This window comes from Salvelinus fontinalis, chromosome 13 (genome assembly GCF_029448725.1).
Source record: "Salvelinus fontinalis isolate EN_2023a chromosome 13, ASM2944872v1, whole genome shotgun sequence".
NCBI lineage: Eukaryota > Metazoa > Chordata > Actinopteri > Salmoniformes > Salmonidae > Salvelinus > Salvelinus fontinalis.
The window spans coordinates 21122583-21140806 of record NC_074677.1 but is presented as its reverse complement, the minus strand read 5'-3'; the positions used below and the strand labels follow the sequence as shown (position 1 = coordinate 21140806).

General features: G+C 43.3%; 1 protein-coding gene across 1 annotated transcript; it reads left to right on the top strand.

The window, feature by feature from the left end:
- The first annotated feature begins 218 nt into the window (after positions 1–218).
- On the top strand, positions 219–17421 carry LOC129868235 (glutaredoxin domain-containing cysteine-rich protein 2). The gene is made up of 3 exons (XM_055942030.1): positions 219–1070; positions 14694–14933; positions 15618–17421. Exons 1-3 carry the CDS (start codon positions 717–719, stop codon positions 15792–15794), a joined length of 771 nt encoding a protein of 256 aa, XP_055798005.1. The 5' UTR covers positions 219–716; the 3' UTR covers positions 15795–17421.
- Positions 17422–18224: the final 803 nt, after the last annotated feature.

Genomic DNA, 18224 nt, shown 5'->3' with positions numbered 1-18224 from the left:
TAAACTTTTTTGATTGGTGAATATTGTTTTGTATTACTAGGTATTATTACTGCACTGTTGGAACTAGAAAGACAAGCATTTCACTGCACCTGCGAAAACAACTACAAATCTGTGTACGCAACCAATAAACTTTGATTTGATTTGAAAAGTGGCTGAAATACGGGACTGTTCCAGGATGCAGCCACGAAAAAAAAGAAAAATGTTTTAAACCATGACTCAGCGGTTGGGGGTGTTTGTTTAATTTGTTTGTTTAATTTTAATATGTACCACTGTAGCAGTAGAAATTGCATTTTAAACAAATAGGAGAATGGATAAATTAGCATTATTTAGAGGACCCCCTCCCCAGTTGTACTTTGTTGCATTTAGGGGGATTCGTGTCTCATTCAGGGGGCCTGAGAACCTCCTGGGCCCCTTGTAATTCACACTCTGCTCCATGCCCACAATTCTTGCTTTTAGGAACACTCCACTACTCCTGCAAACATGATTATTTGATGATATGGTCTCAGTTTCCCCATTATCCTTTAGTGAATACGATCTGACACTGAATAATTCAGCTGTGATAGCTAAAGACAGACAGCAGGTAGAGGTAGGCTGATCTCAAGCAGTCCATGGAACACTCCCGTATCATATCAGCTCCTTGTTCAGGTAGATACATTATATAGGGTCCTTAGGGTCTCAGGCGGATTCTCAAAGTCACATCTTTCAGCAGGAGAACCATGGAGGAGCTCCAGAGGAAACTGGACAAGAGGTATGACAGCGATCAGCTGTATGACAGCAAACCCAGAAAGGTGAGGTTCAAGCTGGCCTCGTCGGTCAGTGGCAGAGTGCTGAAGCATGTGTACGAGGATGGCCAGGAGCTGGACAGCCCAGAGGAGAAATACCCCCACAGCTTCCACAGCCACAAGATGCCCAGACACCTGGAGATGGAGCAGCTCTGTGGCTTCCAGGACATGCAGGACCAGGGTCTGTACCCCCCTACCGGACTGATGGCCCAGAGGATCAACGTCTACAGGGGGGGGGCTAACTACAGACCCTCTGCCCACAGCGATACACCGGAGGGAGTCCCCAATGTGAGTAGTTGTGGCTTGGTTGAAAAACCATGCTATGAAACTGTTGATTTGTAGCACAATACACAACCTTCACCACACCCCTATTTGCTTTCATTGCCTTTTGGAATGCATGGTTAATTGTCTTAGATCAGTAATGAATTCTATCCTGGTGGGTGTCTGCTTGCCGATTAGAATCTAAGGGGCCGATTCAGACTTAGGAAATGCACTCACTTCTCCTCCTCACTTCTCAGTATTTGAGATTCAGGCTTACAGGCTTACTACACCACTCGCGTCGCGTGCGCGAGCGTTGCAAAATAAATGTAGAAATCTATATTATTCAATTATTGCACCCACACTGCTCGCGCACACCAATGAGCGTCTGCGTTGCTAAGGGCTAAAATAGCAGATCGCGCTGCAAGTCCTGCCTCTCCCATCTCCTCATTGGTTTATAGAAGCATGTACCCACATGCCATCTCCTCAATGGTTATACCCATGTGACTGAAGACGAATGAGGTCAGTCTAATTTATGAAAGTTGCCAATTGCAATATAAAGTCAAGAGAAGAAAAAGCCTGGAAGGATGAGAAATGACTAGAAACGATTCGGTTGACCGTTTTAATTGTGAATGAATTGGTGGAGTAGAGGACCTTGTGCATTTCAGGTAAATAGGACAAATTAGCTAGCAAGTGCAAGCTAGCTAGCTAAATTGCCATAAATGTTTAATGCTTTTTAGCCTGTCCCCAAATTAATATAATTGGTTCAGAGTTTGTTTTGATATTTTAACCTGCGTGTCGTGATCGTGTTTGGTGTGGGGGGACAAAATACATTTATGCACGATGGCGCACGCACGCAGCCGGTTTGGGTTCTGTGTTAGCTTATTCAGTTACTTAATGCACTCTGCAGGTGTGGCTATCTTGCGAGCTCTGAATAAAATGTATTCAATCTCTGAAAACCCTCCCACTTGCTGGCCATTCAATAGGGTTTCAGTACACTTATTTATCTTAAGCCAGCCATTTAAATACGGAGTACCTTTTAGTTAGAAATTTGGCGACAGACTAGAATATATCAAGAGAACGGTTTCAGAATATTAGGGATCAATAAACGAAAAGACATCTAAATATATGCATATTCATCTCCATTTAAGCAACAATTGGTAGATCAATTATTTGATTATTTAGGTTTAGGAACGTATTTATGAATCCTAAAAACAGGTTTGGATAGCCTTTACACACAAAAGAAAGAAAACGGTGGTTTGATTCATTCAGTTCTTTAACCCATGTAAATGTTAGAAGATGAGTGTACATAGAATTATAATAGGGAGAATAGTGTACAATAGTAGGTTAAACCCTCGTCTATTGCCTGCACTAACCATGGAACTGTGGATGACACAACCAAGTACTGAGCAATGCGTCGGGTTCAAACTGTTATGGCTTGGTCTGCGCTCCGGTCCATAACGATTTAATTACCCTGCATTACTTTTTTTATATTATCAACTGTTACTAATGATCCTCAGCAACAACCACACGGCCGTGACAGCGTTTACAGAGGAAGCTAATGAAGGTTAACAAAACAATGGCTATAGCAACTGAAGCGAACAAACAGTACATTGGCAGTTTAATATGTGGTTATTAGGCCTAGTGATGGCTAATATTTAACATGATAGAAGTAAGAAACAGAGAAAGTCGGGGTAGCCTATAATTAAGAAATTCAAGAGTGCCCATCCCTGCAAATTAAAAGGCTGTACAATTTTAATTCTGCATAATTGCAAAGCATTTCATTATACCATATGAGCTGTTGGGTTATAGCTTATGAAACTGTGTTAAAATGAAGGACAAAACAATGTCTTTGTTTTATGCTGTTATTTACCAACCTCAATGTGTGTACAATATTGTGGCAACACAGCAATAAAGTATCAGCTGATCAGATAACAGTCACATCTTCAGTGTTTCATTCTCTGGAGCCAGTCAGGATAAATGTCTTTACTTTAGTCTGTCCTGTGAAGTTCAGACTGAACAAAATACGAAAAGCATAAGATGTTTACTTTTATCACTATGTCACATTTCTCCAAATTACTTTTAATGAAAAGACTAAAAGACTAAGGCAAGTATCACACAGTTCAATAAAAAGTTTATGATTGTACACTTACAAACGCCCTCGGAGTGTTGTCAAGTTGTCCGCTGAATAGCAAATAAATACACTTAAAAAGAGACAGTAAAACGTTGTAAACAAGCAAATTAGTATTTTATCACGCAGGTATTAACCACTAAAACAGACATTTTTATTCAAGTCCGTCTATCAAATCAAAACCATTCAAATGTTATGAGTCGCATGCTTCGTAAACAACAGGTGTGGACTGACAGTGAAATGCTTACTTATGATGTAGAGAGAAATAATAGAAAAGTAAAACACATAATATTCAAAGTAGTAATAGATACACAATGAGTAACAATAAATAGGCTTCATACAAGTAGTACCAGTACTGAGTCAATGTGCAGGAGAACGAACAGGGTTGGACTGGGACCAAAGATTGGGACCAAAAACCTGGTATTTCTAACACACCGGACCATTATTTCCATTGAGGCCCCCAAAACAGTCCTGTTATTTTCCTTGAGGCCTGTCATGCCAAAAAGTGTCCCCCTCTGCGTCACAATGGGATTCGATAAACTATTAGCGTCTGTCGCTATGTCAACGGTGTGATGATGTACTGAATAGAATTTTGGAGATCGTTACAGCCTAAATTACATTATTTTCATCATCGCTCTGCAAACAAGGCTGATTTCTGCGACAATTTTGCTGTATAAACAAGTTTTATTTAGCTAATAAAACTTCAAACTACTTTTGGTTAACATGAAATCCATGTCTTAAATGTTGCTATGTTTCGGAAATGGCAAAGAAAACATGTAATCTGCTTGACATTTTAAAATGACTTAATTTACAGATCACTAAATCAGCACATTTCCACACCATTCATATGCAAATCTTTTTTATTCATACACTGGCTTGTCTGGCTGTCATGTTTGTATTTCAACCTGCCCTTCTGTTATCTACACGGAAATAATATAATTTCAGAAGTCCTCTATTATGATAAAAAAATGTATATCTTGCATAGCTCATTAGTACATCCTTGTGGTTGAATATATATGTATCTATTGTAGGTCCCAGTATACAACAATGAATAATGTGGAACAAATACAGTTGAATTCGGAAGTTTACATACACTTAGGTTGGAGTCATTACAACTAGTTTTTTAACCACTCCACCGATTTCCTATTGGTTGCGATCGCGTTAATGGGATCGATATGACAACAGCCAGTGAAAGTGCAGGGCGCCAAATTCAAAACAACAGAAATCCCATAATTAAAATTCCTCAAACATAGAAGCATTTCACACCATTTTAAAGATACACTTCTTGTTTTTCCCACCACAGTGTTTGATTTCAAATAGGCTTTACGACGAAAGCACCACAAACGATTATGTTTGGTCAGAGCCAAGTCAAAGAAAAACACAGCCATTTTTCCAGCCAAAGAGAGGAGTCACAAAAATCAGAAATAGAGATAGAATTAATCACTAACCTTTGATGATCTTCATCAGATGACACTCATAGGACTTCATGTTACACAATACATGTATGTTCTGTTCGATAAAGTTCATATTTACATTTTAAAAAATCTCAGGAAGGAGATGCATTCTGTTTCCTAGAGATGAACGTACTTTGGTGCGAAAAGTGCAAATCAATCCCAGAACAACAGCAGAGGACCTTGTGAAGATGCTGGAGGAAACAGGTACAAAAGTAGACAAACACAGTCTGCTTAAACTAATAACACACAAACAATAATGCATTTTCATGTCTTTATTGAACACACTGTGTTAAAATTCAAAATGCAGGGTGGGAAAAGTATGTGAACCCTTAATTACTGGTTGACCCTCCTTTGGCAGAAATAACCTCAACCAAACGTTTTTTGTAGTTGCGGATCAAACCTGCACAACGGTCAGGAGGAATTTTGGACCATTCCTCTTTACAAAACTGTTTCAGTTAAGCAATATTCTTGGGAAGTCTGGTCTGAACTGCTCTGGGGGTCATGCCACAGCATCTCAATCGGGGTGAGGTCAGGACTGGGCCAATCCAGAAGGCATATTTTCTTATTTTGAAGCCATTCTGTTATTGATTTACTTCTGTGTTTTGGGTTGTTGTCCTGTTGCATCACCCAACTTCTGTTGAGCTGCAATTGGCAGACAGATAGCCTAACATTCTCCTGTAAAATGTCTTGATAAACTTGGGAATTCATTTTTCCATCGATGATAGCAAGCTGTCCAGGCCCTGAGGCAGCCAAGCAGCCCCAAACCATGATGCTCCCTCCACCATACTTACACCATACTCCCTCCACCATACACCATACAGTTGGGATGAGGATATGATGTTGCTGTGCTGTGCATTTTTTGCTGTGCATTTTTTTCTCCACACATAGTGTTGTGTGTTCCTTCCAAACAACTCAACTGTAGTTTCATCTGTCCACAGAATACTTTGCCAGTAGCACTGTGGAACATCCAGGTGTACTTTTGCAAACTTCAGATGTGCAGCAATGTTTTTTTTAACAGCAGTGGCTTCTTCCGTGGTGTCTTCCACCATTCTTGTTAAATGTTTTACGTATCGTAGAATCGTCAACATAGATGTTAGCATGTTCCAGAGATTTCTGCAAGTCTTTAGCTGACACTCTTAACCTCATTGAGCATTCAGCGCTGTGCTCTTGCAGTCATCTTTGCAGGATGGCCACTCCTAGGGATAGTAGCAACAGTGCTGAACTTTCTCCATTTATACATTTACATTTTAGTCATTTAGCAGACGCTCTTATCCAGAGCGACTTACAGTAGAGTGCATACATTTTATAAAAAAAAATTACATACTGAGACAAGGATATCCCTACCGGCCAAACCCTCCCTAACCCGGACGACGCCCTGCCAATTGTGCATCGCCCCACGGACCTCCCGGTTGCGGCCGGCTGCGACAAAGCCTGGGCGCGAACCCAGCCCAGCCTGGGCGCGAACCCAGAGACTCTGGTGGCGCAGCTAGCACTGCGATGCAGTGCCCTAGACCACTGCCCCAGCCGGGAGATCATTTATAGACTATTTGTCTTACCGTGGACTTCAAGGCTTTTAGATATACTTTTGTAACTATTTCCAGCATTAAGTCAACAATTCTTAACCTTAGGTCTTCTGGGATCTCTTTTGTTCAAGGTATGGTATGGTTCACATCAGGCAATGCTTCCTGTGAATAGCAAATTCAAATTTTGTGAATGTTTTTTATAGGGCAAGGCAGCTCTAACCAACATCTCCAATCTCGTCCCATTGATTGGACTCCAGGTTAGCTGACTCCTGACTCCAACTAGCTTTTGGAGAAGTCAGTAGGGGTTCACATACTTTTTATAACCTACCCTGAATATTTAAATGATGTATTCAATATAGACAAGAAAAATAAAATAATTTGTGTGTTATTAGTTTAAGCACACTATGTTTGTCTATTGTTGTGACTTAGATGAATTACAGATCAAATTTTATGACCAATTTATACAGAAATCTAGGTAATTCCAAAGGGTTCACATACTTTTTCTTGCCACTGTACCTCCTGGGGGACTCGGACAGTCGATGGTCCTAAAGTCATTTGGAGAGGTAAATTGAAGAGATACATTTTTATAAGCTCAGTATAACTACGATTTCTTGCTTTCTCGAATGGCAACCAAAGCTTAACATACCTTGTCTATTGGGCTTCAACGAAGTGTAGGGTGTCAGTGCTTCCAGTGGTCGACCGTCCAACTGCTCCAACTGGCCCAACTGCTCGTTGGCTTCCACCGAGGTTAACCCTAAGATGACAAAGATAAACATTTCAGTGTTATGGAAAATCAAACTAGCTTCTTGTTATTTTGTTATCAAATGCAAATAGTTAGTCTGACATTTCTACAATTCACTCAGATGGTGACCCCAGCTAGAATGAAAGAGCAGCGAGGTTTCCTAGGTCTCGCCTTCCTTTCGTCCTTCTTCCAAACCAAGTAATTCACCTGGATGTAGTAGCACTTGGTCCCCTTTTTGATTATGCTCTGGTAGCTCTCCTTCTGTTTCTCCTGCGCCTTGTCCATGTTCAGTCTCACCTTGATTGATAACAGGAATAAATGCAATTATATTTCATATTACAAATACATTACTTACATATCTCTTACAGGGCCAGAAAATAAATTAACAGCAGACAATCATTTTTTCCTGGTCAAAAACCTCCACATCTAAATCCTTGTCCGAAGGTGGTCCTGGAAGGCGTTCTGATCTGGTTCGACAACTTCCACCACGTCAGGTGGGGTTTCAGTGATCTGAAAGTACGTTTTACAAAAATAGCAATAGACAAACAACAACACTAAGTCTCATCACAAATTTGAAAGACTACAGTAAATACATTAACTGTATATACAATTGCATTGTTTACCTCAGTCAACAGCTGCGGCTTGCGTCCAAACTCGTTAGCGGGCTGGATGCTGTTGTTGTGTGAGAATTACCTTCAGGTTGTTCGCACACCCTTCCTGGTACCAATTTAGGTACTTGCCCATGGCAGTCTTGAGGGTCTGGTTGGTCCATTCACCAAACCTGGAGGAGAGGGTAGGAAAGGGATATAAATTGACAATGTAAGATATTGAAATATGTCAGATTATGTACCATGGAAAAACAAAAAACTAATAGTAAATAATACATAAAACAAACCATTGGTGACAGAATATAACCTATAACATCCGTACCTTGTTTCAGCGTTCGGTCACTCAAGATGACCTCAGGAGAACCGTGGGTGTTGAAGATGTCTATCATTGCCTTGGAGGTGGCCTCGCCAGTCTCGTACTTGATGGGTATCATACAAAACAAATATCTATTTTTGGTTCCAATCCCCCTTTTAATGGGTTATAGAAGGGAATTTAGAGTTAAGCACATACTCTGCCTTTACTGACCTTAATGGGTATTGCCGTCACCCACTTGGTAAAGTGATCAGTCGCCGGCAGACACCAGCTGTTGCCATTTCTGGATTTCGTGAAGGGTCCGATGAGGTCCATCACTAACATTTGAAGTGTTAGAGAGAAGATTACTTTATTCCCAACCCGTATCTGTGTCATACAGAATGCAGATTTTCATATTTGTAAGCATACTGACACACACACACGTGCTATACTATTGAACTCTGCTGTGGTCAAGTAAAGCAACCATTACAAAACAACATATCAGGGCAAAATTTGAATTGGGACACATACCAATCATGTGCCATGGTGAAACAACTTTGATGGGCTTCAACTCCGGTGACACAGTCTTCACCCTCTCAAACTTTTGGCAGGCTAGACAGGGTACTGACCTTTAAGCAAAAAGTGCCAAATTGAAACATTGTGTGCTCTCTGATATGACATTCATTGAAATGATAATAAATTCAGATATAATAGAATGTGATTGATAAACAAAAGGTTATTTCATTTGCCCAGCTGTCCACCTCCTCGACAATTCCCCATCAGAAGAATTTGACTGGCTTCCGCGTTGGATGTGCATTGTGTCAAGAAGCAGTGCGGCTTGGTTGGGATGTGTTTCGGAGCACGCATGGCTCTCGACCTTCGCCTCTCCCGAGTCCGTATGGGAGTTGCAGCGATGAGACAAGACAGTAACTACTACCAATTGGATACCACGAAATTGGGGAGAAAAAGGGGGTAATTATAATTGTTTTTACATAAAAAAATTATGTGCTTCACTCCAACATGGCCAGCGTGCATCTCGGTCAGCACGGCCTCCTCCTCCTTAGTAAAGATCACCCTCCTGTGTAGCTGGCCATCCTTCCCCCGTAGGTACATATGATTGCCTAACAAGTTGGAAGAGAAGGGTTGTTGAAATACTCAAGTCTAAGTACATTTCCACTGCTGTCTTTCTCTCTCTGTTTATCTCTCTTCATCTCTCTCTCTGTCTTCCACTCTTTTCCCACGTCTCTCTCCCTCTCTCACTTTCATCCTTTCTTTCTTACTTTCTCCCCCCCCTCTCTCTTTGTCTGTCTAGCACAGACACCTAGTTAAGGGCATTTGGAATTACCAAAATTGCTTACACCTATCCATTTCAATCAATCAATCAAGTTTATTTTATATAGCCCTTCGTACATCAGCTAATATCTCGAAGTGCTGTACAGAAACCCAGCCTAAAACCCCAAACAGCAAGCAATGCAGGTGTAGAAGCACAGTGGCTAGGAAAAACTCCCTAGAAAGGCCAAAACCTAGGAAGAAACATTGAGAGGAACCAGGCTATGAGGGGTGGCCAGTCCTCTTCTGGCTGTGGAGATTATAACAGAACATGGCCAAGATGTTCAAAATGTTTCATAAATGACAAGCATGGTCAAATAATAATCAGGAATAAATGTCAGTTGGCTTTTCATAGCCGATAATTAAGAGTTGAAAACAGCAGGTCTGGGACAGGTAGGGGTTCCATAACCGCAGGCAGAACAGTTGAAACTGGGACAGCAGCAAGGCCAGGTGGACTGGGGACAGCAAGGAGTCATCATGCCCGGTAGTCCTGACGTATGGTCCTAGGGCTCAGGTCCTCCGAGAGAGAGAAAGAAAGAGAGAAGGAGATAATTAGAGAGAGCCAAGATGTTCAAAATGTTCATAAATGACAAGCATGGTCAAATAATAATCAGGAATAAATGTCAGTTGGCTTTTCATAGCCGATCATAAAGAGTTGAAAACAGCAGGTCTGGGACAGGTAGGGGTTCCATAACTGCAGGCAGAACTGTTGAAACTGGGACAGCAGCAAGGTCAGGTGGACTGGGGACAGCAAGAAGTCATCATGCCCAGTAGTCCTGACGTATGGTCCTAGGGCTCAGGTCCTCCGAGAGAGAGAAAGAAAGAGAGAAGGTGAGAATTAGAGAGAGCATACTTAAATTCACACAGGACACTGGATAAGACAGGAGAAGTACTCCAGATATAACCACCTGGCCCTATCCCCCTGACACAAACTACTGCAGCATAAATACTGGAGGCTGAGACAGGAGGGGTCAGGAGACACTGTGGCCCCATCCGATGATACCCCCGGACAGGGCCAAACAGGAAGGATATAACCCCACCCACTTTGCCAAAGCACAGCCCCCACACCACTAGAGGGATATCTTCAATCACCAACTTACCATCCTGAGACAAGGCCGAGTATAGCCCACAAAGATCTCCGCCACGGCACAACCCAAGGGGGCGCGCCAACCCAGACAGGAAGATCACGTCAGTGACTCAACCCACTCAAGTGACGCACCCCTCCTAGGGACGGCATGAAAGAGCACCAGTAAGCCAGTGACTCAGCCCCTGTAATAGGGTTAGAGGTAGAGAATCCCAGTGGAGAGAGGGGAACCGGCCAGGCAGAGACACCAAGGGCGGTTCGTTGCTCCAGAGCCTTTCCGTTCACCTTCACACTCCTGGGCCAGACTACACTCATTCATATGACCCACTGAAGAGATGAGTCTTCAGTAAAAACGTAAAAGTTGAGACCGAGTCTGCGTCTCTCACATGGGTAGGCAGACCATTCCATAAAAATTGAGATCTATAGGAGAAAGCCCTGCCTCCAGCTGTTTGCTTAGAAATTCTAGGGACAATTAGGAGGCCTGCGTCTTGTGACCGTAGCATACGTGTAGGTATGCACGGCAGGACCAACTCGGAAAGATAGGTAGGAGCAAGCCCATGTAACGCTTTGTAGGTTAATAGTTAAACCTTGAAATCAGCCCTTGCCTTAACAGGAAGCCAGTGTAGGGAGGCTAGCACTGGAGTAATATGATCAAATCTTTTTTTTCTTTTTTTTTTGGTTCTAGTCAGGATTCTAGCAGCCGTATTTAGCACTAACTGAAGTTTATTTAGTGGTTTATCCGGGTAGCCGGAAAGTAGAGCATTGCAGTAGTCTAGGAGGTCTTTATTCTAGTGAGATTGCTAAGGCGAACACCGCCATGTTTAGTTTTGCCCAACATAGGTCGAGGCACAGACACGGTCTCAATGGGGATAGCTGAGCTGACTACACTGACTGTGCTAGTGGCAGACTCCACTAAGCTGGCAGGCTGGCTAACAGCCTGCTGCCTGGCCTGCACCCTATTTCATTGTGGAGCTAGGGGAGTTAGAGCCCTGTCTATGTTCGTAGATAAGATGAGAGCACCCCTACAGCTAGGATGGAGTCCGTCATTCCTCAACAGGCCAGGCTTGGTTCTGTTTGTGAGTGAGTCCCAGAAAGAAGGCCAATTATCTACAAATTCTATCCTTTGGAGGTTTATGCTTTCAGTTTTGTGCGAATGCTGCCATCTATCCACGGTTTCTGGTTTGGGTATGTTTTAATAGTCACAGTGGGTACAATATCTAATATACATTTCCTGATAAACTCAGTCACCATATCCGTGTATTAGTCAATATTATTCTCAGAGGCTACCCAGAACATATCCCAGTCCATGTGATCAAAACAATCTTGAAGCATGGACTCCGGTTGGTCAGATCCGCATTGAATACTCTGTAGCACGGTACTTCCTGTTTGAGTTCCTGACTATAGGAAGGGAAGAGCTAAATGGAGTCGTGATCAGATTTGCCAAAGGGAGGGGGGCGGGGGAGGGCGTTGTAGACATTTTGAAAAGTTGAGTAGCAGTGGTCCAATGTTTTCTCAGAGCGAGTGCTACAGTCAATGTGTTGGTAGAACTTCGGTAGCGTTTTCCTCAGATTAGGTTTGTTAAAATCCCTGGCTACATTAAATGCGGCCTCCGGATAGATGGTTTTCAGTTTGCATAGAGTCCAGTGTAGTTCTTTGAGGGCCGTCGTGGTATTGGCTCGAGGGGAAATATACACGGCTGTGACTATAACCGAAGAGAATTCTCTTGGGAGGTAATACGGTCGGCATTTGATTTTGAGGTATTCTAGGTCGGGTGAACAAAAGGACTTGGATTTCTGTATGTTATCACAATCACACCATGATTAGTTAATAATGAAACATACACCCCCGCACTTCTTCCGGGGAGATCTTTATTCCTGTCTGCGCAATGAACTGAGAACCCAACTGGCTGTACGGACACAAACAGTATATCCCGAGAGAGCCATGTTCCCATGAAACAGAGTATGTTACAATCCCTGATGTCTCTCTGGAAGGAGATCCTCGCCCTGAGCTCGTCAACTTTATTATCCAGAGACTGAACATTAGCGAGTAATTATACTCGGAAGCGGTTGGTGGTGTGCGCACCTCCTGAGTCGGACTAAGAGTCCACTCCAAATATCTCTTCTCCGCTGGCTGTATTTTGGATCAGCCTCTGGAATCAGTTAATTGCCCTGGGGAGTACGAACAAAGGATCCAATTCAGGAAAGTCGTATTCCTGATCGTAATGCTGGTAATGCCGGTGAGTTACCGCCGATCTGATATCCAAATGTTATTTGCAGTTGTATGTAATAACACAAAAAAAAGTCTGGGCTAATAATGTCAGAAATAATACATAAAATAACAAAATACTGCAAAATTGCATAGGAGCTAGAAGTACAGCTGCCCTATCTGTCGGCGCCATATTTTAATTCTATGACTTAGAAGGCTGGAGTCTTTGACAATTTTTTGGCCTTCTTCTGACACCGCCTGGTTTTAAGGTCCTGGATGGCAGGGAGCTCGACTCCAGTGATGTACTGCGCCGTATGCACTACCCTCTGTAGCGCCGTGCAGTCGAATGCCAAGCAGTTGCCATACCAAGCAGTGATGCAGCAAGTCAAGATGCTCTCAATGGTGCAGCTCTAAAACATTTGGAGGATCTGAGGGCCTATGCCAAATATTTTCAGCCTCCTGAGTGGGAAGAGGCGTTGTTGTGCCCTCTTCACAACTGTGTTGGTGTGTTTGGACCATGATAGATCAGTGATGTGGACACCAAGGAACTTGAAGCTCTCAACCTGCGCCACTACAGCCCCGTTGATGAGAATGGTGACGTGCTCAGTCCTCCTTTTCCTGTAGTCCACAATCAGCTCCTTTGTCTTGCTGACGTTGAGGGAGAGGTTGTTGTCCTGGCACTACACAGCCAGGTCTCTGGCCTCCTCACTATAGGCTGTCTCATCGTCGTCAGTGATCAGTCCTACCACCATTGTGTCGTCGACAAACTTAATGATGGTGTTGGAGTCGTGCGCGGCCACACAATCGTGGGTGAACAGGGAGTACTTGAGGGGACTAGGCACGCACCTCTAAGGGGCCCCGTGTTGATGGTCAGCGTGGCAGATCTGTTGTTGTCTACCCTCACCACCTGGTGGCTTCCCGTCAGGAAGTCCAGGATCCAGTTGCAGAGGGAAGTGTTCAGTCCCAGTCCCAGGTCCTTAATTTAGTGATGAACTTGGAGGGCACTATTGTGTTGAATGCTGAGTTGTAGTCAATGACCAGCATTCTCATGTAGCTGTTCCTTTTGTCCAAGTGGGAAATGGTAGTGTGGAGTGCAATAGAGATTGCATCATCTGTCGGTATGTTGGGGCAGTATGCAAATGAGGGTGGGTCCAGGGTGTCTGGGATGATGGTGTTGATGTGAGCCATGACCAGCCTTTCAAAACATTTCATGGCTACAGATATGATTGCTAAGAGGCAATAGTCATTTAGGCAGGTTACCTTTGGAGTTCTTGGGCACAGGGACTATGGTGGTCTGCTTGAAACATGTAGGTATTACAGACTGGGTCAGAGAGAGGTTGAAAATATTAGTGAAGACTCTTGCCAGCTGGTCAGTGGGTGCTCTGAGTACTCATCCTGGTAATCCATCTGGCCCTACGGCCTTGTGAATGTTAACTTGTTTCAAGGTCTTGCTCACATTGGCTACGGAGTGCGTGATCACAGTCTTACGCATGGTTCAGTGTTGCTTGCCACGACGTGAGCATAGAAGGCATTTAGTCTGGTGTGCTCATGTAACTGGGCATCTTGTTTAAAGCCCTGCTACATTCAATGAGCATCAGAGCCTGTTTAGTATGATTCAATTTTAGTCCTGTATTGACGCTCTGCTTGTTTGATGGTTCGTCAGAGAGCGTAGCGGGACTTCTTATAAGCGTTCAGGTTAGTGTCCCACTCCTTGAAAGCGGCAGCTCTAGTCTTTAGCTCAGTGTGGATGTTGCCTTTAATCCATGGTTTCTGGTTGGGATAAGTACGTACGTTCACTGTTGGGACGTCGTTGTCGATAAACTTATTAATGAAGCCATTGACTGATGTGGTAAACTCCTCAATGCTTTCGGATGAGTCTCGGAACATATTCCAGTCTGTGCTAGTGAAACAGTCCTGTTGCTTAGCATCCACTTCATCGGACCACTTCCGTATTGGGCATGTCACTGGTACTTCCTGTATGAGTTTTAGCTTGTAAGAAGGAATCCGGAGGATAGAGTTGTTGTCAGATTTGCCAAATGGAGGATGAGAGAGAGCTTTGTATGCATTTCTATGTGTGGAGTGAAGTTGATCTAGAGTTTTTTCACCCCTCAAATTGCACAGGTGACATGGTGGTAGAAATGAGGTGAAATGGATTTCAGTTTTCCTGCATTAAAATCACCGGCCATTAGGAGCGACGCCTCTGTTGTTAACAAAGAGACATCAACTACTTTGTACTAAGTAATGCACATCAAAGGCCATGACCATGCTTTTTGTTTGCCCTCTAGTCTTCAGTATTGGACTTCGGAAAGATAATAATCTACACCAGCAATCTGCGGATCATCCGGGCCCCTCGGAGGGAAGAAGGAACGGGGCGACATCCTCAGACCCCGGGGGGAGTGGACGAGTACTCACAGGGGCGTAACAGAGGGGGCAAGAGGAGGCCCAACGCCCTCTGTGCTCACGGGGAGGAGCAGAGCACACATCCACAGGACGGGGAGGAGCAGAGCACCCATCGACAGGACGGGGTAAAAATGCCTGACCAGAACACCTTGCACCATGTTAATGTGCTTCAGCAATGCTATCCCCTTCTCTGTCTTTCTCTAACCACATGGTCTCCCGTCTCTGCCTACCGACTGCGCAGATAGTGATGACTACTCAATTTCTCTGCTGCCATTTATGAGCCGGGATACTCTCAGTAATTCCCCATGGTCGCTTCTTCAACTGATTGCCAGTTGCACTCTCTGCTTCTTTCTTCCCCTCTCTCCCCCCTCCCCCCTCTCCCCCCTCTCGCTCTCAGTCTCTCTCCCCCTTCCCCTCTCCCCCTCGCCTCACTCTCCCCCTCCCTCCCTCTCTCCCCCTCCCTCTTGCTCTCCCCCTCGCTCCCCCCATTCTCTCTCTCCCTCTCTCTCTCTCTCTCGCTCTCTCTCTCTCTCTCTCTCTGTCTTTCCATTCCTAACTCACCTCTCTTTCTCTCAATGGGTTTCTCATTTCCTCTGCCTCTCCATATGTTCTAATATTTCATTTTTTCTCTCTCTCTCTTTGTTGCCTTTTTAACATTGTCTGTTTGGACCCAGGTCATCTTTTCTTGACTTGTACTTTTCTACCATTTTGTTGGATTCATTAGTAATGATATGTCATATGAGTTGACATGGGTGGCAGTGCTTCTCTGGGTTGTTAGTGACACTGTGTGTATGTGTGTGTGCCTCCAGCAGGATGCAGTGTCTGACTGCCAGCATTGTGGAGGTTCGGGCAGTGCTCCCTGCTCTCTATGCCATGGCAGTAAGCTGTCCATGCTGTCCAACCGCTTCAATGAGTCTATCAGTGTGCTGCGATGCCAGGCCTGCTACCCTGATGGCCTGGAGAGGTGCCAGTCCTGTTCCAAATAACACCAACCACTGGCTGTGTGTGTGCCCATTGTCTCTCCTGATGTAATAGCACTGTAATATAAAATGGTTATGATGGTTATGGGAGCACTGCATATGTTTTTGTAAGGAATCAGAATCCAATTGTTGGAAGGGAAGGAGGCTACCATACGTGCAGCTGGCTGAACCATAGAGAACAAAGACACATGATAAGACAACAAAATCACTCTATTGGTGGTAGGTGGTGCATCTGAGTCTCTGCAAAGATAACATGAACTTCCAACTGGTTTCATGATGACTTATCATTTTAATTAAAATAATGTAAAACCATTGCATTTTATCCACAAGGGAAGCTGTCCTATCATCCCCACATTCACCAGAGAGAAAACCGCTTTTATATCCCATGTTAGGCCTATATATAAGGCTAATTGATGCTTTCATTTGGAGAGAGGGGAAGACTTTCAATAAATTATGGAGAGGCTTTTGGGCAGCTCTGGAGGTAGAAAGAAATGAATTAGTGTTTTATCTTCCTAATGCTGAGGTAATTGCTTCCAGAGTTGTCTTGGTGAGAATGAATAAAATGGACACATGCCTATTGGCTCTTCTTTTTAGTCAATGAAGGAATCTACTTATACTCATAGAAACATAATTAATAGAATGGGTGTCCATTCAAATTGCCAGGGTTAGAGGTTCCAAGCCCGTTCTATTCATTCTATTTCTATGTGTATACCCCCAAATGTATAGCCTTCTGTTTTTACTAGTATAAAATGGAGATACATGATGAGTGATTCAGCAAATATCCCTGAGAGAAGTTAGCAGATATACAGTTGTTGCTGTGGCTTTCTTTTTGGCTTTATCTCAGCTGAACACATACTTTACCATAGTCACAAAAATGCTTTCTTTCCTCTCTTTTTCCAAAGAGCTGGTCTCGCTCGTTCTCTCTCATCTCCTGTGTGGGGTGGGGGATAGTACTGCATCAAAGCTTTGAGTTGCTGCTCTTACATGGATCCATCCTGCGGCACGGAGCGCTAGCTTCAACAATCCTGCGAGGTTCAACCCTCAGCCTTTCATATCAGAACAGGAAAACTGGCAGCTGGAAATCTCTCATCAGATGGTAGATCGCTTGGGTTCATGTGCTGTGTGCATTCGTGAACTGTGCTGCTCATTTCACATTCCAAGTTATTCCAATTCATTTGAACATTCATGAATAATTTCTAGTCATTATATGGAGTTTTTTCTCTCCAAATGTAGTCTGTTTATAACCAAACATGGGAAGATGTCTTTATGCTCTATTTGTGAGGGTTTCCTTCTGTTCTCAATCGGCTAAACTATGTGTATGCAACACCTTCCTTATTCACACATAGAAAAGTGTGAAGTGGGTAAATATTCACAAGTTTACAGCCTCCCTCATCACTGGTGATAATCAGATAGCTTATGCACGTGTGAAGCAAAGTTTCAAATGACCCATGTTAAGATGGCTTGTTATTAAAAAGACTTCAGAAAGTACTGAAAAAGTAAACATGGTGTTGTTTGTGCTGGAATGTGGCCAAAGAGACTCCGCTCAGACTAGTTTCTTGGATAATTTTGTTTTGTCCCTTATGTTTCTTATGATAGTCCTCTGAGGCCTTGTTTGTTGTTTGCTGTACACACAACTTTGACCTTTTGGCTTGCGGCCGTTTTCATCCAGCAGATATAGCGCTCATTAGATTGACCTCTGTCTTGGTGGTTCTCCTTTCATTTTGTCCACAGTGGTCTTCTGAGGATTCCAGCGAATCAGAGCAATTGAAAATAACAGTCAGTAATTCAACACTAATAGCAATACGAACCATAGCACACCCTTAACTATTTGTTGTTACATTAGACCGATATGGTGTTAAGTTTGTTGTTACAAGGTACATGATGACGTGGTTACATGATGCTGTTACATAACATGTTGTAATACTGTAATAGGCTACGCAGCCCTTGAACTTGTAGGCCTACTGTTTGAGGAAGCTGAGAATAAGAAAAGATCTATCAGTATACAACTGAATATATTTCTCATAATGATTTCCTCATAACCACTCTTTGGGTGACATAACCTCTGTGTTATCCAGAGTATAATCCACCTAGTATTGTGGAATGCAAATGGCTACACACATAAACTGTACATTATCCAAGCAGTTGAGAAAGGTACTCTGAACATCCCAAGGATTCAAACTAGTCACGTTTTCCCCCTGAAATGGTCAAATCTGGAGGATAAATGTTGATCATAAATGTCTGAAGCAACTGTAAATTACTGTAAATCCACTCCATCTTGAAATGCAAAAAGGGACTGTACAGAAACCAGTGCATGTCAGACTTGGCTTCTGCTTTGAAGAAGTGGATTTTCAAACATCCAACTTTGTCTAGTTAGGCAGCTTCAGTTGCGCAAAATGACAACACAGGAGGGCAGAGAGAGCGAGGGTAGCGCCAACA

What these genes read in the sequence shown, in the direction of transcription:
- LOC129868235 (XM_055942030.1), top strand. Translation starts at nt 717, where the DNA reads ATGGAGGAGCTCCAGAGGAAACTGGACAAGAGGTATGACAGCGATCAG. An exon ending in CACCGGAGGGAGTCCCCAAT is followed by an intron (nt 1,071 to 14,693) that starts GTGAGTAGTTGT and finishes TTTGCCCTCTAG; the next exon opens with TCTTCAGTATTGGACTTCGG. An exon ending in GCACCCATCGACAGGACGGG is followed by an intron (nt 14,934 to 15,617) that starts GTAAAAATGCCT and finishes GTGTGCCTCCAG; the next exon opens with CAGGATGCAGTGTCTGACTG.